The sequence below is a fragment of the Anomalospiza imberbis genome, chromosome 16 (genome assembly GCF_031753505.1).
Source record: "Anomalospiza imberbis isolate Cuckoo-Finch-1a 21T00152 chromosome 16, ASM3175350v1, whole genome shotgun sequence".
Classification (NCBI taxonomy): Eukaryota; Metazoa; Chordata; class Aves; order Passeriformes; family Viduidae; genus Anomalospiza; species Anomalospiza imberbis.
The window spans coordinates 9,856,435-9,881,492 of record NC_089696.1 but is presented as its reverse complement, the minus strand read 5'-3'; the positions used below and the strand labels follow the sequence as shown (position 1 = coordinate 9,881,492).

At 38.7% G+C, this 25,058-nt stretch overlaps 2 protein-coding genes and 1 long non-coding RNA gene across 7 annotated transcripts in view; 2 read left to right on the top strand and 1 right to left on the bottom strand.

Moving 5' to 3' along the window:
* Positions 1–24,431, bottom strand: part of LOC137483692 (uncharacterized) — a 55,210-nt gene extending 30,779 nt beyond the window's left edge. For 2 of the 4 annotated variants that reach the window (XR_011004594.1, XR_011004593.1), the window contains exons 1-2: positions 24,290–24,431; positions 10,748–10,853 (exon numbers count right to left, since the gene is read on the bottom strand). This is a non-coding gene — a long non-coding RNA (uncharacterized lncRNA). Of the gene's footprint in view, positions 1–5,496; positions 5,569–7,195; positions 8,280–9,769; positions 9,872–10,747; positions 10,854–24,289 lie in introns of those variants that run through there. The other 2 variants (XR_011004592.1, XR_011004595.1) reach the window with 2 other exon arrangements.
* Positions 5,847–8,063, top strand: LOC137483691 (parvalbumin beta-like). Its single transcript, XM_068206993.1, has 4 exons — positions 5,847–5,943; positions 6,554–6,686; positions 7,429–7,538; positions 8,017–8,063. Exons 1-4 carry the CDS (start codon positions 5,883–5,885, stop codon positions 8,040–8,042), a joined length of 330 nt encoding a protein of 109 aa, XP_068063094.1. The 5' UTR covers positions 5,847–5,882; the 3' UTR covers positions 8,043–8,063.
* LOC137483368 (parvalbumin, thymic CPV3) lies at positions 14,606–18,343 on the top strand. Of its 2 annotated transcripts, none has more exons than XM_068206344.1 (5): positions 14,606–14,844; positions 15,433–15,500; positions 15,903–16,000; positions 16,435–16,544; positions 18,077–18,343. In XM_068206344.1, exons 3-5 carry the CDS (start codon positions 15,912–15,914, stop codon positions 18,100–18,102), a joined length of 225 nt encoding a protein of 74 aa, XP_068062445.1. In that variant the 5' UTR covers positions 14,606–14,844; positions 15,433–15,500; positions 15,903–15,911; the 3' UTR covers positions 18,103–18,343. The 2 variants fall into 2 exon arrangements, with proteins under 2 accessions (XP_068062445.1, XP_068062444.1); XM_068206343.1 differs by having other exon boundaries at positions 14,608–14,844; positions 15,868–16,000.
* Positions 24,432–25,058: the final 627 nt, after the last annotated feature.

Below are 25,058 nucleotides of genomic sequence, written 5' to 3'. Positions count from 1 at the left end.
TAATTCTCTGATACTTGAGGAAAAGCAATGCTTAAAAGATAGCTAAAAATTATTCATATTAAGTCCCAACCCTGCGAATATGAGAAAAAATTAAGACATTTAGGAGGAGTTCACACATAGCTCAAAGCACAGAATAGGTTTGTGGGTAATTTTCCAAAATAAAGTAGTAGATCACAGCGTAATTGTATCGCTAGGACGTGTTTATGGCCTAAAATGTGACTGTCCCTTAAGAAGATTTATCTTTCATGAAATCTAAGGCAGCTGTGAGATAGAGGAGAAGGGTCTAATCGTACTCTGACACTGTCACAAGTCATGGTCCCCTGACCACCTGGGCCACAGGCCTGGAGGTTTTTCTGTGGATCACGAGCCTGTTGCTTATTGTCTCTTAACGCATACAAAACAATAATATTTGCCACATCTGTGAATTTCTGTGTTTTCTTCAGATGAAACTATAGCCAGTCTTGTTGTCTGATTACCCTAAAGCTCTTACATTGTTAAATAACGGCCATTACTCAAGTATTTCATTTATTATATGAATTATTACCTATATGCTCCATCATATCAGCAGTTTTCTTCAGTCTGAAAACTAAGAACTAGTCTTCCCTTTGAGAAGTGTCTTACAGGACTTAGAGTTGGTTATAGCATTGTCTCCACTAATGGACAAAGTAAATAATGTTCATGGCTAAATGCAGACGTCAGCAGGCGGAGTAGATGTTGTGCATCTCTGGCTGAGTGTGTCAGAAATTTCCCCACCCTGATTTAGCTGTTTCCTTCCCCATGTCTCATACTGTGGCTCCAGCTCACAAGCACACTGTCATTTTATTACTCTTCACTAAAGTGAATGATAATTATGATTTGGCAGCTGTTTTGAAGAAGAGCAGAAACAAAGCCTTTGAAACTTTTATGTAACAGCCAGTGTTGGCATTTCCATGAATTGCAAGATGATTATGTGAAGCAAGCACAGCTTCCTCATTCCCAGGCACGTAAGAGAGCCGGTTGACCGATTTAAGATGGCTAATGCAAAAAAGGAATTCTAGCAATCAGACTCACTGAAGCCTTGGCAGAATTATAATGAATATAAATCCTAATTCTATCCCCACTGCCTTTGATGTTAAATCTGGGTTTAAATTATAGCTGCTGTTAATCGCAGCACTGAAATACTTTTCATTAATGATGAGACTCTGGTTCCTTTAACCTTAATTATTTCCCTGCTGAAGAAAAAACCTGGGGCAGCCTAGATCTGCAGCAATATCCAGATGTAATATATACATTAGCTCTTCACACTGCTGATCACTAAACTATCCTGTCACTTGCTCACGAGCAGATGGCACATACAGTACCAGAAGTGACAGACCTGACACTGCATTCCTTGCACCTCTGAGACTCTCATGTGGAATGCAAAAAATGCAAGACTGCACAGTGGCCCATACAGGGTATTTCAGAGATGCTGAACAACTGCACATCACTGCCTTGTGCTGACACAGGGGGATGAAGCACTCCCAAGAATCAGGAAATCCTTTTGTGTGCTGCAACTTCACCTATGCTTATAAGAAAATCCGTTCTTCTTAAATAGTGGCAAGAAGATGTGTTTTAAATCTTATTAAAATCGTCCAGCCATTTCATTCAAAGGAATTATAACAAAAATCCAAGAAGTCCCCAATTAAAAAAAAAAACCCCGTAGGCTTCAGCAAAAATACCACCTACTCTCTATTAAGGTTTCTGTTTGCATTAGGGTCCACATTTTAACCAAATTAGAAAAGAGCATTTCTCAACTAAAGGAAACAATTTTTTTAAATGTGACCTTTTCTGGCAAGGTTCATTTTAATTAACTTAAGTCTGTGGTAGCTTTCAGTTTTTTATGGAATATCATGGAGTGTTCTCTGAACTTGACAATGCAATCATGCTAGAGAAAAACTTTGATTGCAGGATGTCTATGTGAATGCTAACTGAAGTACCAAAGAGACACATAGTTGGTATCACAATGTTACCATAATTAAGGTACAGAACCAGTGAGTAATTCCTGATGGAAAGGTTCTCTGGAGGTCTCTGGTCCCTCAGAATCACTCCCTCAGAAGGGAGGGATGAAAGGACTATAATGAGTTTGAGTATCGTCAGGAATAGAGGTTCTATAACCTCCCTGGGCAATCTGATAAGTAAGAATTAAATCCTCTGCATCAAGCTGCTATGAATGAATTAAACAAATAAAACCCTGATGAGTACACAGTTAAAAACTAAAATTCTTTTAGAAATTGTTTATGCTACATCAAATCAGAAAGAATCTAACAACCCCTGGTATTTTCACATTGATCACCTGCTCTCAGGTTTGGAGTAAGACCATCCTACTCACTATAATAGTATAAAACTGCTTCATAGTTTCCAGCATAAAGGAGAAGTGGTTTGTGTGTTTTACCTTCACTTAAGAGAATTAAAGAGCAACCCAAATTGTGAGTGGTAGATCTGAGCTCCACTAGGAGTGTGTACTCAGACACTTCAGTCCCTTGAACACCCTATGGGAGCAATATAATCAATAACCCTCCCTATACTTATTATGAAATAAAGACATACTATGATCCCTTTAAGCAGGAAAAAAAAAAAAAAACACAAAGAAATCTACAGTCCTACATGAGCTCCTAGAAAAAGGATACAGAGGGCCAGGGTCACGATCCCAAACCTACTCTAGTGCTCTAGCCACTGAATTCACCATCTCTCTCAAACCAAAATTTTGGGTTGCCCTGAAAGAGGAGCAGAACCACGCATGAGATAAAACCTTCTGGTATTTAGTGGAAGCTGGCTGCCCCCTAATTTCATGTTCCTTTGGAAATCCCAATCCAAAAGCCATTTGTAAACCTGAGATTCAATTTCAGCTCTCCAACTGCTTGAAATCTCAGTCATCTTCTAACAAGTAGAGAGCACAGAAAGGGCAAGGGAACATTCATTGCACACATAGACTGGTACAGTTTCTTCTTTGAGATAGCAGCCAGCCCATGTGGAAAATCTTTGATGCAGCATCATCAGAGGTGCCTGGAACTCTTCACACAAACAGTGTGGGCAGAGGAGGCCAAGGCTGGATTAATTTCCTGGAATGGGTTACTGAAATAGACACATCTTGATTAAATCCCTGAACAGACACGTACCTAACATTTTCATGCTCAATTTTTCACATATTTTAAAACATTTTAATAAGAGGATACTGGGGAGCATGACCTAGAGTGTTCACATTTTATGAAACCTAATTTCCACATTAGTTTTGATCATAAGCACAGAAAGATACTGTTATATTGGTCTGGACTTTCTGGTACACTTTCTGCACCAAAGACCTATAGAGCACATCAGCAGCTGAGATATGGCTGCTCCAGAATTTTTGATTTGTTTGTCAGCATGTCCTACCCTCATGCAAACTAGAAAATCAGTCTTATAGATCAAGCTTCTTAAGAGAAAAAAAGATCACCACTCCAGTTACAATAGAAAAAGAAGGTAGCCTTGGACAATGCCTTTCCCTGCAGTTACAAAGGTATTATTGACCCTAAATTCAAAGGGGGAGCTTCTGTCCAAGTAGAATATGCAAATACTTGACTCAAAGGGAATCACATCAGTTCCATCACAGTGACGTATTGATCAGCTGTATTTTCTGGACACTGATTTCCTGCTTTAACTCCCAGGCTTCCAGAACAAATGGATTTTATATTTGCAATGATCTCCATAATGGACTGTAAAATTTAGCCAACATAAAAATAAGCACAGTAAACCCTAGTTTTGTTAGGCAGATTAAGTAACCTGTTCTTCTAAATCATCATAAAAGGAAAGTCCTCAGGAATTATCTCAGATTTGTCAGTCTAGTTTGTTTATATTCCTGTTCTTTCAAGTGATTTTCTAGGCCAGACTTTTAAATACCTGTTTCTTCCTCTCTCCCCCTCTGATGAACACCCTTCTGTTATCCTGTTCTCATCCCGGTCCTCGGTTTTCCCTTGTCCGTAGGTCCGCAGAGCTGTCACGGCTGGACTTGCCTGTCTTTGGTGCCACCTTCGGGCAAGTGGCGGTTTGCCACAGAAATACTCCAAAACTCTTCGCTATAAATGCTTTGTAATCTTGGTGTGGGCCCCTCAAAAGGTTTACTTCTTGAATGCTCAGTAATTCCCATACAGTTATCAGATTTTCTCTGATCCCAGGCCATATTCTTGATTATTTCCTAGGTACCCAACTCAAAAGAACAGCTAGCTCCCCAATAGAAAAACTGAATCACTTAATTTATATTTCCACCTGTTTGGGATAAAATGCCTTTAAAAGTAACTTGCTCAGTAGATCTTATATCATCCAGAAAACTTAGTCTTCACAATTTTCAATTTACCACACAGCATGGGTTTAGAATAATATAGTCAGTGTTTCTCTTAAAAATTCTTCTCTGGAAGAAATCAAGGGGAGCTGAGATAGATGATGTACCTAATTTTTGAAAGACAGCAGCTTTATGCTATAGTGATTAGAGGATAGGCTTTATTTAAAATGTTCTCATCACTCAAATGTTATTTAAACCTAAGCAATACTCCAGCCATGTTTACGTGTGTGTCAGTGTGGAATGTTCTCCCAATGGCTTTTTACACCACTGGCCAATTTCAACTATTCTCAAGGCCATTAAGTTCCAGTAAATTTCATTAGATAACTGGTTGGGGGCTCCTATTAATATCCAGTAAGAGAAAAGCTGCAGTTTGAGCTTAGCTGCTGTTTGAGACCTTACAGAAGTTTCTTTTCAGTACAGCAAGGAAGAACCAAATATCAGTGATTTCACTGCTCTGTTTCCCTCCTGGCCATAACTGATCCACTCTTCTGTGTCCTGCTGAGCAACTGACAGCCTTCATTTTGTAAATGGACACATTTACTAGGATGATTTTAAAGTGTGCACCATGCAATTAATTACTGCTGTGCAAATGCTGTCAAGATTAGACTTTTATAGCTAACCAAAGCTTATATAACAACTTATAAAAAGTAATTTGGGCTGAAGAAGTTTTGTCTTTGAGCTTGTACTTGTATATCAGAGATATCTATTACAAATGAATCAGCATTAATTTGTTTTGAAGAATACTAGGGCAACTGCAGGACTAGTGTTTCATGGGTAATTCATATCAGGATTGGGCCCTTAAAAGTCAAAGTCTACTTTTAAGCTTTCCATTTCTAGTTATCATTAAGCAATTAATTTTTTTTTATTTATACATTTAAAAATTCATTTCACTAACATACATGCAAGCTGAGAAGTTTTACTTCATATGGCACTAAACCTTATATATTGTCTAAAACACCATGCACATTCCTTTGGGATATAAATATCAATCTGATTAGCTAGCAGGTCTTGTCAGCCACAGTAACTTATCCCCTGGGGTATCTGAGCCATCACGTGCCTCCAGGACTTCTGTAAAAGGTCAAGGGGACTTAACTAAGGCCTATATAAGTACTTCTCTATGTCATTTGAAAAATAATTAATTCAAGAGAGGACTCTATTGATCTTTTACCTGACAATATTTTCTGTTCTTAGCTTGGGGAAATCTAAGTGGTCAGGTGAGTTCAATCTTTCCTCTGGAACTTTAGAAGAAATAACAATAATTCACAGAAAAAAATGCATGGAAATAACCAAAGATGTACAAATGCTGGGCAGTTCTATAAATACATTTGGCTTTGTCCTGAGCTTGTACACCTGAAGACTTAACTGGAAATGCCAGTGACTCAGATGCACGATGTGTATCTGAACTAAAGGATGGAGCAGCTGGCTCCTGCAGGGCAGCTCGCCTGCTCTGCCCTGGGACCTGGGCTCACCTCGGGGCCACCTCCACAGCTGAGACAGCAAGAGCAGTGGCAACTCTACCCAACAGTATTTTTCATTTTGCAGTATTCTTGACATGGCTCTTTCCAGTATCCTGACAGAAGCTGAAATTGCTGCTGGTCTACAGAGCTGTCAAGGTAATATTTATGTTTTAAATTTGGCTTTGCAGTTTATCTATCAAATTCCTTTGTCCTTGCTACCCCAAAGTCCCAATTCCAAAGGAAACAGAAAAATCTCTCTTACTAAAAACAGAAAAAGGACTCAAGGTAATGGAACAGATGCAAGTTTTAATCTTGGCCAACCAAGCTATGGGTACCCACCATCATTTGTGCACTGCAGCAATTTTAAGGATGAAAAAATCCAAAGGCTGAATCCTGCGTCAGAAATCATGTTTTTTTCAGAGAATAACAATAAAACTACTGCTGATTTCAATACAAGTGCAATATTTATCATCAAGTTCTACCAATATGTCTTTCAGTAAAGTATCTATTTACAAGGGTATGTTCTTGCATACTGAAGACCACAGTCATTATTTCATTACCTTCCTAGTTGTGAAACATCACTGATGGAAAAATACCATTTATCTGATATAAATTCAAGAAAATCAAAGACTGTTACTTGGGATTTATAATTACCCTCACTGTACTGCAGAATAGTTTGCTGCTTTTTGATCAAAAAGCTGATTTTTTGTTCCAGATTTTTGACTACTTTTCTTCATCTCCCCTTGTTTCCATCTGCCTATTTCAGTTGCTGATTCATTTGATTACAAAACCTTTTTTGTCAAAGTGGGTCTCAACTCCAAGTCCAAAGACCAAGTTGCCAAAGTCTTTGGAATTCTTGACCAGGACAGAAGTGGCTTCATTGAGGAAGAGGAACTGAAGTAAGTAAATAAAAAAGTTGCCAACAGGGTAATAATCTAAAAATCTGGTTTATCATCTAAAAATACATTATAATGTCAGAAATATTCCCTTTCCTCCTGTCCCTTTGGATGGCAGATCATCATGTGTTTGTGCACCTGTGTGTGAGTGCTGGTGCTGGAGGAGCTGCAAGTCAAATAACAAAGGCAAGGCTGGATCACAATGGGGAAACTGGCAGCACTGAAAATACTTGTTTCAGCAATGCAGCAATAACTGACAGACTGTGAAGATAAAAATAACAGTTCTGCTATAGCTGCTTTTTATTATTGTAAGATTTTTTTACCAGACTGAATTCAAAGGGCCATTTTTCTCTCATCTTTCTTCCTGACACATGAATTCTACCTTCCAGATCACATTCATCTGATTTTGAAGTTAAATATAAGGTTAGAAAAATTCTTGCTGAGACAATGCATCTTAGGAGAAAGAAGGAAAATAACAAGGGAGGGAAGATGAATTCTGCCATTATAGTGTTAACTTTGCCTTTTTAATTCAATGAAACCAAGATGTCATCAAGGATTTTTTTAGGCTGTGATGCAGCATCCTCTTACTTCCTTACCCTCACTCTCAATGAAGTTAGAGGAAGTTTTACCATTTAAATAGTTCTCAAGAAATGAATCATGCTTAAAATTTTGCAGCTATTACCAATCCAAACCCTGAATACTTTCAGTACTATGTCTCTCTCATTTGTTCTCTCACCTTTACCAGACTTTTCCTGAAGAATTTCTCAGCCAGTGCCAGAGCTTTGACTGATGCTGAGACCAAGGCATTCCTGGCAGCAGGGGACAGTGATGGAGATGGTAAAATTGGAGTGGATGGTAAGACTGCCCTTATTGAAATGATAATACCTGCCTTTGAGACTTCCTAAAGGCAGCTCTAGGCACCTGCCCTGCTCCATGTTGCCCTGGATGTTATGGATCAGATGCTGAGGTGCTCAGATCTGCTGTGTTATAGAGAGGATCTAACATAGAAACAGGTCTCTATTCTGCCCCTGGCTAAAGTGGCCAGTCCCTTTTCTCATCTATGGAGATTTTTTCAGGAATGGAATCTAAATTCAGTCTATAATTTCACTGCTTTTTGCTAGTGAACTGTGATACAATGTGACATTTAAATGCAACACTTCCTTTGCCTTTAGTATCTATAGTTACAATACACAATGTGCTGCCTTTAAGGAATGATTATCAGAGAAAGTAGCATTAGCTTCCCATTTTAACTCTAAAAATTAGGAGACAAATTTTTGACTGTGTGATTACAAACAGAGGTCCCATTTTACTACTCTTTTTTCTTCTTTTTCAGAGTTTCAAGCACTGGTCAAATCGTAGTCAGCAGTCAAGAAAAAGACCAAGACATATGTGCCATAAACAGTCTTTGCTATTGCAAACCTACCGTTTATTTACACATTCTGTACCCTGAAAGGTCATGAACAATTGTTGGCAAGTAGTTTCATATTGCTGGAAAACATCTGAAGTGGTACAAGCACTACTTAAGCCACACTGGCAGGTGTTTTAAGCAGAAGGTCTGTGCCACTGAGGGACTGAACTGGAATCCACTCTTCACATCTGAATTTAGGGCATTAAAGATATAAACATAAATATTAAGAGGAGAAATTGAAAGCATCTCTGTGGGCCATTGAATTTTCAGTATTTGTATAAATAGCTAGCATATATTGTAAAAAAACCCCAGAATTAATAAAATGTCCAGGTGTAAAACCTGTTTATGGTAACCGGTAGCAGTGGTATTTAATCAAGAAGTGTTTTAGTATTCCATATGTGTTTCTGTCATTCTTTATGCAAGTGATTGTGTTTCAGAGACTAAGTATATTGCAGAACTTTGCACTAATTAAATTAAGTTTAAATTAAATTAAGTCATCAATTTAAGATGAACTAGATCCAGGATTAATTTAGATTTCTGAAATAGCAATACATTCAAAATTCCCCAAGGAATCCCTCACCTTCATGCCCACCCGATGGCACTATTGTTCCACTGCTGAGAAGCTAAAACAGTATTCTGAGTGCTCGAATGAATTCCAGATCACTCCTCATGTCCCACCTGCCACTTCTGCAAAAAGCACTTCAATAACACCAGTCCCTAGTGCTCCATAAGAGCAAATGGGGGAATGTTGCCTAAATAATCAGCATTCTGCTGCTTTTCTTCTCAGCACTGAGAATAACACAATGCCCACAACTCACAGGGTTGTAAATTTTATGTTATTGTGGTTCTGATGCACAACATATTTATGATGAGACATTATGGAGAAGGATGGAAATATCAATACAATATTGGGGAAATCATATTACACAAAGTTAAAGCAATCTACAAGACTTTAATGAATACTCAATAATGTGTTCATGCTCTATACATTAGCCAAAAAATATTTCCATTAACTCAAATGAATCAGGTCCTAATATTGTAGAATTTTCTATAAGAGTGAAAAAAGAATTATCCATCAAGCAAATTGACATTCATTATTTCAATGCCATCTCAGAAGAGCAATTAAAAAAGGGAATTTTCCAGAATTAATAACTGCAGCCTGACTGCAGGGTTAAAAGCTCTCATTATTGTCATAAAATGCTTTGTTTCTCAGCTGATATTATGTTTTATGTTTTCATTGTGCAATATGGGTCACCCAGACATTTTCAAGCATTGTGCCAACATTAATGGCTAAATAAGAGAGAAAGGCAAAGACAGCTCAGATAACTTCTGAGATAGCAGGCAGCTCCTTTATTTAACCACACTTGCTTCTACCCTGATTAGCCTGCTAGGCCTACAAATCTAAGGCAATTTCACCACTTACCATTCCATTAAGAACAGTAAAAAATTCATGACAAGTTAAGTCTGGTATCAGCTTCAGTGATCACTCCAGAAAGTTAAGAGCTTGTGACTAGAGAGGTTTTTTAGACCTTTCCTTCTTCCAGCACTACCACTAAGCAAATCAGAGGAGAAAAATGCTGTTTTCTTTGCACAAGAATATACTCACTCAATTTCTTTTCCTCTCTGCCTTTCACTCACATGGGCTGTCAGGTACTGTGAAATGTCTGTAACTACTTACCATGGGATTTAAGAAAGCTCTTCAAATTGTGCCTCAGCTGGAAATCTGCTGCCTGATCACAAACATACAGTCCCAAACAGCTCCCTTACAGTGAACAACATTCTGCTGGAATCAGACATTTGGAGATCTGAGACACTAAATATGGGATTGCCTCTTGTCAGTGGAATTTTGTCACGTGCTTAGTGCATGTGTTTTAAAAGTTTGTCTGAATCTCCTTTCTTTAGCCCATTTCTGCTAAACAAGCAACTTTTGATGATTATTTACCATAAAGTTAACTCTAATGACAGGGTAATTTTACTTCAAACCTCACTAAGGGTTACACATCCTCCTACTGCTGAAATTAATGGCCAAAATCCCACTGAAATCAATGAGAACAGGCAGTGAAGACAGAAGTAGTTGGAAGCACCTCAGTGCTATTTGGTTTATTTTACCATGGTTCCCTACATCGTGGGGCACAGTGAAATGCAGCCATGTGCAAAGAGCCTTTGGTAACAGTAGAGTAGAACTGTACTAATCTTTTACATGGCACAAAAGGCAGCATCCAGATTATTTCACAGCTTCCAACATTAGGGCACAGTTAATACTAAAATAGAAAGAAACCCTGAACAATGTAGATTTTTAAAGATTGCTCCATCTGACACTGTCTATAATACTGACAGCAGACAGAAACATGTTAGACAATTACATTTAGGGTCAGAGACAGAAAATTGCATTACTGAGTCTCAGAAGAACTTCCAAGTGCTTTTAAAGACAAACACAAATCAAGTGCTGTCAGAGATCTTCCAGGACAGCTTTTTAAGTGAAAAAATATGTTTATCAGACCAGACTCTATGAATTAGTGACACTATTACTCAGCTATGTTAGTCTATTCTGCTGCCATTTTCAAACAGAAATCAAATTCACTCCCACAGACTGATAAGAACATAATTTGAACCAAGGAAAGTTCATATGGTATTTCCCCTAACATGAGAGAAGTACCTGTTTTGCTTTAGCTCCAGACTTACAGTGCTGCAGGATCTATCTTGTATCATGTGTTCTCTAGTCCAGATCTCTGCTCAGTGCTCTGGGTAATATCCTCTTCCTGCTGCAGGGAAAGAAAGCTTTGTCACTGGGGCCTGGCTTTCCTCCTTCATTGTAGCAAAACAGTCAAATACTACAGCATGTGCTCAGAATTTCTCTGTTAAAAATGGCAAAATTCTATGGCCTAAGCAACAGTTCAAATTAAATGCTCTAATTATTTCTTTATTTCTATATGATTAAAGCATTTGCCCTAAGAGACAACTTGAAGTGGCAGGATATAATTCATTTTGTTGTCAAGGTCCTTTTCAACGATTATAGTCGTGAACACACAAAGATTCTGTGCTGTCACCACTGAGACATCAACACTACTATGAACCACAGAGGTTACTGAGTATCTATTTTAGTTACTTCCAAACTCATTACAAAGGCAGAATCTGTTACCCAGGATCATGATACCATTGGCCCTGACACAACCAGGGCTGAAAGATGGAGTTGTGTGGGTTTGAGAATAGCTGCTGCAGCATCTCTTTACACTGTTGTAAGCTGGTCTCAGGTTAACACCTCTCCTCTGATCTCACCTGAGACAACTGCTGATGTTTCTTCTGCATCTGCCATGGCTTTGGTTGACTGCCACTGCTAATCAACTCTGTACTTTATGCAAACCAGAACACAAAGGGTACAAGACTAGTCCACAACCTGTCAATGCTTTGCCCAAACACAGCTTTCCTCTGATACTTAGAGAAGTAAATAGCGCTTAATGTGAAGACAATTATTTCATATGTTTAGATTCCTAAAGAACCTAGAACCTTAGCAAGAATTTATCAATATGAATATTCTGTATTTCTCAGAATAACACCTTCAAGGTTAATTTTGGAAGTCTGAAAAAAAAGAAGGCTTTAATATTATTTAATAAAGACACCTCAGGTGAAAACAACACTAGGTATGCAAGTACATAAATATTCAGATGATCAACCCAATAGAACTTTTAGATGTCTCTCATAGAGAAAAAAAATCCCCAAAACAACCAAACAAAAATTAATATTTTTTCCTGAATTTAATAGGAATGAGTGCTAAACATTCCTGGAAATAGTGCAGTACTAAGATTCTGTGTCAGATTTTGAACTATTGTTAACTGCCCAATACTTAGCAGCTGCTGTTCTGGTTGAATTATTAGGGATTTTCATTATAGTGTTACATTGTTTGCATGGCATCTTTAAAAAAAAAAAACACTTTCATAGATCTCTAGTTTTTAAATGCATAAAGTAATTACAACCACCTAAGTTAACACATAACCAAGAAAGAAGGAAGACAGGCAGATAATTTAGATGTAAAATAGATAATCTCATTAAAATATCCCTTTATATACTAACCCCTGATTATTGCATTCTAATTGTAGTGGAGGGAAACCTGTACTTCAGATGAAGTGTCATTAATAAATAAATAAAACCCAGTAACCCTAGATTCCCACCTGTATCAATGTACAGTGACATCAACTTGATTCTGAAATTCAGCTCTTTTAGGCTTTTGTAGACCATCTTTCCGCCAGGATTAGCATCAATTTTGTTGTTAGCATTGAATTTCAAACATTAAAAGATCTCTTCAAAAGCAATCATAGCAATTATCTCACTTTTATTTGAGATCATATTTGAATATAATACTAATTCTGGCTGTTCTACAACTGTTGAATACACATAAAACCAGCTCAGCACTCTGGGCTATGCCAGAGTGCATGAGGTAACCAGATGTCATTCTTTGAACATTTGGTGCTTATATTTTTAAACAATGCCCTAATTAGTTGCAGATATACTTTGAGCTTGAGTGTTATATGCTCACCTTGATCTTGTCATTTTCCTCCATTTCAATTCCCTTGTTCTCATTAATTGTCAATAATTAGCGTTGTACGGCAAGTTAAACACTTAGACAAAGAGAGCAATTCTATGAGTACTGTGTGGGAGCCAGGAAACAAGGGAAGTTTCCTGCAGAGGAACATCTATGGCACTGTCACAGAGGGCTGAAAAAACCCCTTTTTCTCTAGAAACATCTTGGCAGTAAAAAAAGGACTCTTCTGCTCAAACTCACATTAACTTGAGATGATCATGAATGAGAAAAAACAAAGAGGGTGTAAAAAGGTACCTAAGAGAATGAAAGTTATTTCAGGATGATTCTGGAGAAAGCACAGAATGAACTTCATCCCCACAGCCACTGCCTGACAGATCATAATACCATGGAAATCTCAGGCAGAAGGCAACATGAATATATAGCACTGAATGAAGAAGATAAATGGAAAGAACACCAAAAGATCTGTGAGCAGACCTTCAGCTTGTACACATCAGCACTGTTTAATTTGTTTTAATCACAAAACACTAATTTACAACAGCCCAGGGTTCGTGGGTTTACCAGTAAAGTGTTCTTCCAGGGCACTATAACCAGTTTCTTACTGGAAGCAATAGGACAAGTGCCTGTTTGTTCCTGGACAGCTGGTATTTGGGACCAAAGGTAAGTCTGAATATTTGTGACTTATGCCATGTTTCTTCACATGTAAAATAGGTAGCAAGAAAGTGAAAAGTACCATTAAATTATGTCTGCTTTTTGTTTTACTTATATCTTGCCTTTCTCTAGCCAAATTCAAACAGTGCTGTGGAACATTTGCTATGATTTACACTTTACTCACTGTCATTAAAACAAGCAGGGGTAAACCCACGGTAGTCCATTAGCTTACATCAGGGCTTAGATATATTTTTTACTCTGCTCCACAGAATAATTTGTAACCGTTGCTACTATAAAAATATTACCTCTTTGACATACCATGCTATTTCCATTTCTTTAAAAAGAAAACAATGTTCATGGATTAAGAGAACACCAGTTTAGATACCACAATTGACTATTACACCAAAATACATGAGTTTTATTGGTCTTCAACCTAGAATTTTGCCTGTATAAGCCCCCTTATAGATAGAAACAGATTTTTGTCTGAGAAGGAAAACCTCCCATCTGCTGTTATGAATTTTCTTAAGGTTTTTTGTTCCAAAAGTAATACTCCTGAAATATATAATAAACTCTTATTTATTTTTACCTACAATTAAAAATTTGTTATTAATTAAATAACATTTAATTAAACATATTTAATTTAACATATTTAATTAAATAACCATTTTCTGAATTACAGAAACAGAAACCAGTGTCTTCAGTGACAGAAAACTATGATCTAGGTAAAACTGAATAAACTGATCTTGTCATCAGTATTCCTTGGAAGATTATATATAATCAGTTGGCCTACTTAATAATCCATTTTGAGTATTTTGAATTACTTGAAATCAATAATAGGCTTACTAGGTGTAGCAAGTACTATAGATGTAGGAGTCAGACTTAGGTTGTGTGTGTTATAAAATGTATATACTACCATTTCCACACTAACAAAGTCTGATTTTACCTAGATCATAGTTTTCTGTCACTGAAGACACTGGTTTCTGTTTCTGTAATTCAGAAAATGGTCAGGAAATACAAAATGAAGCTTACTGCAGAAAGATCACCCAAATTAGAAAATGCTTTCCTCTACCCTAGTGACAAGTTATCTTTGTCAGAATGACACATTGGCACCTCTGATCTGTCATCTCCAACCTCCTTCATACATTCCAAAGGATCAACAGACCCAGGGAACAAACGAATTCATTTCTTTTCACAAGGATTTGACTGCTGGAGTCTTCTTCCAAAGAGTACAGAGGTTACCTGTTAACATTCTTGGAGCTGAAAGGCTGCTTTGATGGCAGAATTGTACTTAATTAAGCACTAGTGGATTTATTTAAAAAAAAAAAAAACTTCTTTTTGTCTATATTATCTTAGGATATAAATAGAAAGAAAAGTTTAATTAGTTAAGGAAGAAATTTGAGCCAAGTCTCAATTCAAACATTTGATCCATGGAAGTGTAACCTAAGTAGAGGTTATTGTCACCTTTTGAATCCTTTATAAGACAGAGTGGCAAGCCAAAGCCAACATTACTATTTTGCCTGGTATCTCCTCAGCTATTTTTCCTTTACCTAGCTGAGAAAACGCTAAAGGTGAGCATCTGACTTGAGATTAATTAAATAAAATTACTGTGTAGAGCTGCACCAGTAGTAAGTACAACAACCATTGTTCTAAGGTTTTTATTTTAATTGCTGGACTTACATATGGATGGGTTTTACATAGATAAGTATCAGTTTTCTTTTTATTCTTCAGAGCTGTTGGGGGAGATAATAGAAGTAAACTTTCTTACCTTTTGTTTTCCATCTGCATATATTGTTACTTGCATTGCCAGATTCCATGCATTCCAGTATGACTATTTATTAGATGAATGGTTACATAGAGTTTAAATATGTGCTGTATTTATAGAGGTTCCAGGTAAATGATAAAATATTGATCATAAACTCACAACATGGTTCGTGTAATCCAGCTCATTATCAACCATTATTTCTGAACTTCTATTTTTAAGGAAGTAATGTACTAAATCTTGTAATTTGTTAAGGAATACCAGAGATGTCACTTTGATCAATGAGATTCATCTACTCTTGTTGACCTTATAGTAATCTTCAAAACACAGAAATACCCAATTTGTTGTAAGATGCATTTGCATTAAAACTCTGTTTGCAATATTCTATTTTGCACAGGTTTAAAATGAGCCTTACAGACATTCTAAGCCCTTCTGACATCGCTGCTGCTCTGCGGGACTGCCAAGGTGAGAAAACAATTAAAAATCTCAAAGTCTCTTATTTTGTGTAACCTGGGGCAACTTTAACTCAGTCCCAAAGGAATACTGAAGAAATGCATACTTTAAACAGATTTCTGTAATCTCTTTACTCAGCTGTCACAGTATGTTTGTTCATAACTGGTTTATATTGTCAATTTGGAGCTTATCCCCACATGATTTTGTTGGATGTTCAGTAGGGTATGGAGCAGTATTGCAAATTCATTTATTCTTTGACAGGCTTCACCTACTAATCATGTTTAGAACAACTAAATTGTAACAAAGTATCATCCTCAGACCATTTAGGAACACTGAATGCAGTGGTCTGGGGTTAATTTCTTTATTAATTTATTTTCAGCTCCAGATTCCTTTAGTCCCAAAAAATTCTTTCAGATCAGTGGGATGTCTAAAAAGAGTAGCAGCCAGCTCAAGGAGATCTTCCGGATTCTCGACAATGATCAAAGTGGCTTTATTGAGGAAGATGAGCTCAAGTAAGGATTTTGTTAACTACTTGGAGGATATAAAAAAAAAAAAATAAGCACTTTTTCCATTCCAGAACTTTCAATAAATGTGAACACAATTTATGCTAAATGTTGATAAAACCTTCAGTACATCGTGAAAGATATATTTAAATCGATAATTCTTACAGAGAAAACCAAATTAGTAATACCTGCCTCTTATGCTCAGTATAGAATAAAGAGCAGCCTGTGGCTGAATTTTCATAGTGGACAGAATCAATTCAATCAGGGTTGCACTTATAAAGCAGAAATACATAAAAATATGATTTAACTTGCCAAGCAAAGCAGTGTTTTAAGGACTTGGCTATTGTGGCAAATTATTTAGAGATAGTTATCTCTTTGACTGTACAACAACCATAAAAAATACTATGGTGTGAAAATCTAAATCCACGTTGTTTCTCCCCAAGGTATTTCCTTCAGAGGTTTGAGTGTGGAGCCAGAGTGTTAACCACCTCAGAAACCAAGACCTTCTTGGCAGCTGCAGATCATGATGGGGATGGTAAAATCGGGGCTGAAGGTATTGACTACTTTAAGTACAGAATGAGGCACCTCAGGATGTTTGGAGTGATGTGGGATTCTCTATTGTGTTGATGGTACATTAATGTACCCCCAGTGATTTTACTGAAACCCTTGAACAGCAACGTGTTTAAGGGTGGAAATGGTCCCTGATCTTACAGGTTCATGTCTGCAACTCCTTTGCCTGAGCAAGTAAAAAGCCTTAAGGAACTTTCCTGTTGCCACTCACTCCCATATTTCAAGCTGTTCTGAAAGGAACTGCTCCTTATTTCTCCTCCCACTTACTCTAATGTAAGGCAGCACTGGCATCACTTGGAATACACAAATGCAAAATCAAGGACAAAAGAACCAGCTGTACACAGGAGAACAAACAGCTCATACATCAGCTCGTTTCCAGCAGCTACTGCCCCACAGAAATTCCACAGGGCACTGAAATCATTCTCAATATGCAGCATGTGGCTCCATATTTGCTTTGTGTGATAAGGATAACAGAATGATCAAGTGTCACAACCCCAGTACAAGATCCCACAACAGGATCTGTGCAGGGATGGCTGCTCTTTATCTTCAGTGGCAGGTTAAGATCCAGACAGGAAGGAGCAGCTGTTTAAGGAAGCCGCATACTGCGCTCACCATGTAGAAACACTGGTGTGATTTAATGGTTGTACAGTGCAGAAACCTCCTGATCTCCTAATTCCATATTTCTGTGCCCTGTTTTGGAGACAAAGCACACACACAAAAGGCCTGCAGCTAATGGCAACTTGTCCCATGAGAGCAGTGAGCTGCCCAGACGAGCATGAAAGGGGCTTAGGGAATAGCACGCAGGGAATGTGCCAGCATGCAGATTCCCCAGCTCACTGCACTAGCAGGACAGAACTCTTCTGTTTTTTTTCTTTGGAAGGAATCAAATCCAGTTCCTTAGGAACTATGCCAGAATAAACACACATGATTTATGAAGCAATCTGTGTATTAATACAGTCACTTAGGGATGGGACTAATCAGATACTCTAATTCATGGAAGCCAAACATTTAAAAGATCTTTAAAATAACAGTATCTTATTGCATAACTCAACATCCCAGGATCACACCACATGGAACTGCACAGTGGTTTTAGCTTTAGACTGTTCTCTAAATCAACACTTCTCAATGTCTGAAGCATTACAAACAGTTAATATAACACATAGACTCATTTTTTTTACTTGAGCTCTAAACTACTTCTTACTTAAATTCCATATAACCCATTCCATTATTTTTGTCTAAGATCAGTATTACGCAGAGAGAAGGCCAAAACTACCCCAAATATTTAATTATTCCCTGTAAGTCAGCAAAACACACTGCCTTTCCACATGTTCTTTAGAAGAGGATGTTTAGATGATGCCTCTCGTCCACACGTTTCTTCCCTGGTCATCATCATCAGTTAGGTAACTTTTTCCTGTTCATTCCTATTCTAAATCTCTTGATAAGCCATTAATCCTTTATTCCTAATCCTTTCATGTTAATATTTCTTTCATGTAAATATTCTCTTATCTTTCACAGAATTCCAGGAAATGGTGCAGGCTTAGAGGTTCAAAAGGACCAAACCCGACAGAATTGGGATGAATCTGCAGGAGACACTCCCATCCTTGAAAATCAGGAGTCCCTTATTTATCTTGACAGTGTCTGTTATTTTTTTCAATGCCTTAGCAACATAAAGAAACACTGATTACTGATTTTTTCATTGTGTGGACTATTTACCATGTTTTAGCCTCTACTTTAGCAGGCACTTCCTTAAAAATATCCAATAAAAATTAATCATATACTGTAGCCTGTGTCTATTTTTTTTACTTCTATATTGAAACATGAGAATTCTTAAACCAAAAGTGTTAATCCCTCCAAGATTTAAACTTATCAGATCTTCATATATGGAACATCTTTTGAAATGAGTGGGAGTTCTGTTTACAATAGCCCTTCTGGATTAAGCTTAAGTTCTCAGAACACTCGGAACACTAGGAGCTCAGATACAGTTGTGAGATAAGTGAGGGTAAAATCTCTCATTGACTTCCAAGTGAAAAGCAGTAATATATTTTTGCTTAAGAAGTGGCTTCTGCATGAGGCTGTTGCAGTTTTAAACCACTCTTTTACATCAGCCAATTAATAGATGAGGAAATCAAAACCCACATGCTTTCCTGCAGAGAGAATTCAAAGGAAAGCCTATGAGGACTTGAGGTTTTAGAAAACCATGAGGTTTTAAAGAAGCAGAGGGGAAGCAAGATATCTTCTTAGTGGTATTTTCTTGTTTTCTTAATAGGGAGGACTGGAAGTGTGGAGGAAGAATTTGTACAAATGCATGTTGAGAAATCTCCAACTCTCCCTGGCGGGCTGGACTGGTGTATTAAAAATGCCCCTTACAAATGCATTGTCTCTGAGAATGCTGAAGAAATGCCTTTTTATGAGCAAACAATTCATTCACTCTTTAGAAAAGGAGCTATTCAGATGCTCTGATGGAGTATTTATACCTTCACTTGCTTTCTAAACATTAGCAAGTTGCAGGTTACACACATGCAGCTTGCAGAGGCATCACAACACAACAGAAGCCTTTAAGTGAAGTGAACAGTCCAGTTACTGCAGTTTCAATGCATTTCTTCCTTTGCTGCAAATGACTACATTCAAAATTAACTGCATTTCTTCCTTATCAAAAGTCTCTATGAATACTGGCAATTGTGCACAAAACCACCAAACCCAGAATGGAACTGTTTATGAGATAACCCAGCTTTTCCTGGGCAAGACACTAATGAGTCTGAATGGATTTGTGAGAAGGACCAGGTATCTTTCAGAGCACCAGAGTCACAGAGTCCAACCCGTTAATGCTTCCATAAGCTGGGCCTTAGCTCTCTCTCAGCCTGTGTGTTGCAAAACTAACAAAACAGTGCTTGAAAAATTTCTGTTGATTAAAACATTCTCATCACCAAAGCAAAAACAGTTCAATAAATTAAAATTCTCCTATACTCATTGTGAAGAAAAGTTCATGCAGTGCCATCCTCCGAGACAGCCTAGACACCTTAACCCAAAACAAATTCCACAACGATTCCTCCCTGATTCTTCCTCTGCACTCTCTGCAGCTACCTACTCTTTTGGGAGCCAAGCAACAGCAAGCCAGACAAGAAACATCCATTGCCTCTAAAAAAAATGTACATATTGATCCACAATTATTGAGAGTTGACAATTGAAAACAGAATTTTGTATCATTTCAAGAAGTTTTAAAGCAGTTTAATTTTACATACAAGTTGTTTGTGAGCTGGTAGACTCAGTACATTTAATATGGTCATCACAATTTTCCTTTTATTGTACAAAAATTAACTGATCAAAATGAACACTGGGTTTTGATACTACTTCTTAACATTATGAAATATGCTCTAGAATATAAATATCTAGAGTATCAGTGACTTAAACAGAGCTATTCAGATTTACACAAGCCGAGGGTCTGACCCATGAACTGACCATGGCCATTCTCAGAACCTAAGATGGATGTCACAGGACAGTCACAAGAAATAAAGTGTGTCCTTGGCAATGAAACCACTCTGATGACAGAAGGGTCTTGGAGTAGTTCACATGTAAGTAACAAACAAACTGCTCTCCATTTCACTGACAATTAAGTGTCCTGATCTTGACTAATCATGTTACACCAGGCAGGCAAATGCCTGTAAAATAAAGAATTTTCCAGGTGCTGTTGCACTCTGAATTCTAGCTCCTTTCAGTGTCTCAGCCTTTGCACTGTGGACCTCGACAAAGAAACCCAGAGGCAAAGTACAAATTCTGTTATTCTCCACCGAGATGCAACAGGATGCTGGAGCAGGTCATCAAAAAGAAAAATACACTTGCCCTACTCAAGATATTCTGAGATCTCTCAAACATCCAAAGTATTGCAAAGTTAAAGAGAAAGTTAAAGTATTGCAAAGTAAAAGAATCTTTCCATTCTTTCCACCAGGAAAAAAGTACCTTAAAAACCCAGTAGTATAGCACCTACCCCAGCAGATTCAAGTAAGGGAAAACTTGTTGACTTGTAAGAAGAAACATTTAAAATGAAAACATCTTATCACTTCCCTGGGATCCTTGAAACATTAAATCATACTTTTGAATGCTCTTATAAAATATATGATAGTGGTAACTCAAACTGAATTTATTCACTGACAAAGATACTTGTCTGCTCCCTAGCCTAAAACAAAACACCACTGGTAAAGCTCCTAGAGACACGGTATGTAGAATTCCCGCTGCTTCCGGCAGGCCCCTTTAACTGAGAAAGCTCTTGGGCAGGGTTTTATTAACTGACAAGGAAAGAAAAACTAAATATACTGACCATTTTTATTCCCCATTTAACATATGGATATGGGTGCTCACTGTAAGTATATATTTAAAGAATAGGATGGAAATAATAATCAATCTACTGCATCCACCACAATTTGACATGAAAGGCAGCAGTCAGAAATCAGCCATCACTGGCAATCATGCTTACAGATTGCAATACAAGTTGCAACTGGATTTCAGAATTGCCAGTTGTAAGTTGCATACAATTATTCACTAGACAAAACTACTATAAAAATACATTTTTAGAAAACACCAGAATACTTATGATTCCCTTAAAATACAGGTCTCAAGAGTGCTATTTCATGTTCACATTAAATACCCCCTAACACCTTGTGCCAGTGTACCCTGTCTGTGAACAGTTACAATTAAGATTAAAAAAAATCCGGTAGCTTTATTCAACCTCTAAGCAGAAAAACGCCATGCCTTAAATGTGTCAAACTGTAACATCATTCTTAATGTAATTCTCATTTTTTGCAGTGCTCAGAATGGAAATAATTAACTTATTAATACAATCCATCTTGGATTGTATAAGAGTTGAAATTATTTTAACTGCCTAGCCCCTTCCTCATCTTTTCTTCCCAGCTTTTCTTCAGATGCAAGTTAGTAACGTTAAACAAACAAAAACATTTCAATATCTCAAGTTTTGCATGAAAGCAGTTTTTCAATAATTGCTACTCAGTAACTTTGTATTCTTAATCATAACCCAAGCTAGTGTGAAGTTACAGCCTTCCTTTATGAAATCTCTGGTCCTGCAAAGAAAATGCATCCATTATTAAACTGTTACTCACCACGACACCCCCAGTGCTGCTCACATCCCCTGACATCACACTAAGAAGAAGTCTGGGGGATGTGAAGGCTGTCTCAGCAGGAGCCCAGCTCCAGCTGCACTGTTGTGTTTTCCCACACAGCTCCATGGGCCTGTTGCAGTGTTAACAAAGCGTACAGACCAGGGATACACAGGCATTGTACTTTTTGCTGGATCACAGCATTATTTTGTAATTTATTTGCTAAACTAATCCCAAACTGCTGAGTCTACGCATTTGTTAACACGTTTAGACCACATACTGTCAATGGAACAGCTATTTGAGCTGTCAGCTGTATTTATTTAAAGCTGTCAGCTCTAACACCCAGAGTGATTTATAGTACACCTTTTTGTGAAGTCTGCTACTACACAGCTGATGGAAGTGCTCAAAATAGTATCCAGAAATAGGCTCAACAAACCAAAACATGTGTCTACACAGTACTATTTCTTACTTCTATGTATTTTTAAAAACAAATTGGAAAGCACTCATAAAGTTGTTAATCGTTTGTCCCTTGATGCAGGGGTTGTCCTGCAAATTCCCAATGTACTTATGCAGCAGTTTAATTTTACATAATCATGGGCTGGGAATCACATTTCAAACTCGAGGTGATCTGATGCCACTTTGCAAATGTCAAGGTGTGGTGTTACTGCACATACAATTAAGAAGATGGGATGAAATTGGAACCACAATCGAAGTTTCTTCATGCCCTGTTAATGTGCACATTAGAAATGTAATAATTTAATTGAATTTGTTATCACTTGCTCATTGTAGATTCTCACAAATTCTTCCACCGAAAGCAATGTCAAGTTACAGATGAGGTTGCACCGAGCAGAATTATATGTTAGCAATCACTACACATACATCAATTGCCTTCCTAGGGAAAGCTGGACATGGAAACACCTTCCTCAGCAATCCCCCTTTACAGTGAGTACCCAATGTCCAGCTCTATGTACCTCCACAATACATCCCTTGCAGCAGTGTTTGTACTGCAGCAGTAAACAGGCACCCCAAGTCACAGCCAGGATGTCCATCTTGCTGAGTCCTGAACAAACACACAGCTAAACATTTCAACCAACACATGCAAAAATCTACCGTCACCGCTGTTTTTTTAATTTCATTCGTAAGATATTATTTAACTTGATAATCAATACTACCAATTTTAAGAATTTCCTTGTTTTGCTGAGTAGTATAAGCAAATTAACTTCCCCTCTGGTCTGATCAACACGTCACCCCTGCCTGCAGAAAAGCACAAGCAAGGAGGGGAATTTGGCTATTTTTGTTTGATATATTCAATCCTGACTGTTCCCAGAAATTCTCCCAAGAGTGCTGCACCCTTCAAATGGACAGCCCTCAGTGAAAGGGCCATTCTGCACACATTGCTGAATTTTAACTCAGAACTGTAGGGTAGGAAACAAGAATTACCAAAAGTGGATATCTCATCCTGACACATTTGGCCTGATCCTTCCTCAGACGCTGCTCAGGGAAATGCTGGGGAACTCAGCACAGCAGGGTCTTCCTTCATCCTGCCTCGCTGGCAAGGGGAAGGAGTCATCTTTTGCTGTGACCTCTCTGAAAACACCACAAAATAATAATGCACATTCTCTCTGCAGCTTTGGAAACATTTCCTACAGCTGTTCCGAGGTGGACTGTCTGGAAATGCTGTGTCTGTGGTGTGGCTCAGCCTGTCATGTCACTCCAGCCTGTCCACGCCACACAGGAGAAGCTGCTCACTCTTGAGTGGTTTGGGTTAAATGCCACCCATGCAGGCAGGAAAGGTGACAGCCAAGGTGGTGGCGATCTCTGCACTCAGGGAAAGAAGCCTGCACACATCCCCATGAACTCACATATCCAAACTCCAAGCTGAGCCGTGGCACAAGGCAGGAGGGAAGGGATGGAGCTGAGTCCAGTGGGATTTGCAGCCATGGCACAAAGAATTAGGGATGAGATGGAGCTGACTCCAGCAGCCCAGGGGGAAACAGTGGTCATCCCTCTCTGGCTTAAACCGTTCACTTTTTGAGTGCACACATTAAATATTAAATTGCTGCAGTCTTAGAGCATCCCTATTCCACACAGTGCTCCTACTGCACTGGGTTGGATTCTCAAGGAATACACCAGCTGCTGAGGCTGAGGAAGACTACATAGGTGATGCTACTGGCAATGAAAGTAAATATAAACTAAGAGTGATGATAAGAACTGAAATAATAACAGAAGGGAAAAATTACAAAGTCAAAAATACTGTGTTTTTTCAGATTTAATTTGGCACAACTTTAAGAGAGTTTACTATTACATTCTTCAAAATGACTTGGTGGAATAAGATATTCAATTTTATCTTTTATACTTTACCCAGGTGTTTATTTAAGCAATTATGTAATCTTAGTTTATTCAGATTCCTAAACTTCACATTCCTGTGGAGAAGAAAATGATACATCTCACCATGTAGCCATTTTTACTTCTAGTTTAACTCACACTGAATTTTATCATAAGGGGAATTGAAAAGTAATAGAAAAGCTTACTTTATTAGTTAAACTCCACTATCTTAAATGTGCCAGACAGAACATGGAAAAATAATCACAATAGACATATCTATTTATAGCAAAAGGATTACCTGAACTAAGTGATGCTGCACGTCAATTCCTTCAATTTATTCAAACTTGGTTTCATCCTTCAAATCTCGGATTCTACCTCTAAAAATAAAGCGCTTCTACTTTTTGCAGCTGCCAGGCAGCTCCAAACGAGCCAGGGGGGAATGAACCACGCGTGGTTTTGCGCTTCGAGCAAGGGTGCGATGGCCGGGACACCGCAGAACCCTCGGGCCCACCGGCCGGAGCTTTCTGCCTGCGGCAGTCGGAGCGGCTGCCAGGCGGGGCTGTGCGGGATCCCAGCAGGAATCACGGTCCTGACCGGGCACGGGCCCCGGCTGAGGGCATGCCGGGCATGGGCCCCGGCTGAGGGAACACTGGGCACGGATCCTGGCTGAGGGAATGCCGGGCATGGGCCCCGGCTGAGGGAACACTGGGAACGGGTTCCAGCTGAGGGAACGCCGGGCACGGGCTCTGGCTGAGGGAACGCTGGGCAGGGGCCCCGGCTGAGGGAACGCCGGGCACGGCTCCTGGCTGAGGGAATGCGGGGCACGGATCCTGGCTGAGGGAACGCCGGGCATGGGCCCCGGCTGAGGGAACACTGGGCACGGGTTCCAGCTGAGGGAACACTGGGAACGGGTTCCAGCTGAGGGAATGCTGGGCACGGGTTCCAGCTGAGGGAACACTGGGCACGGGCTCCGGCTGAGGGAACGCCGGGCACGGGCTCCGGCTGAGGGAACACTGGGCACGGGCTCTGGCTAAGGGAAGGCCGGGCACGGGCTCCGGCTGAGGGAA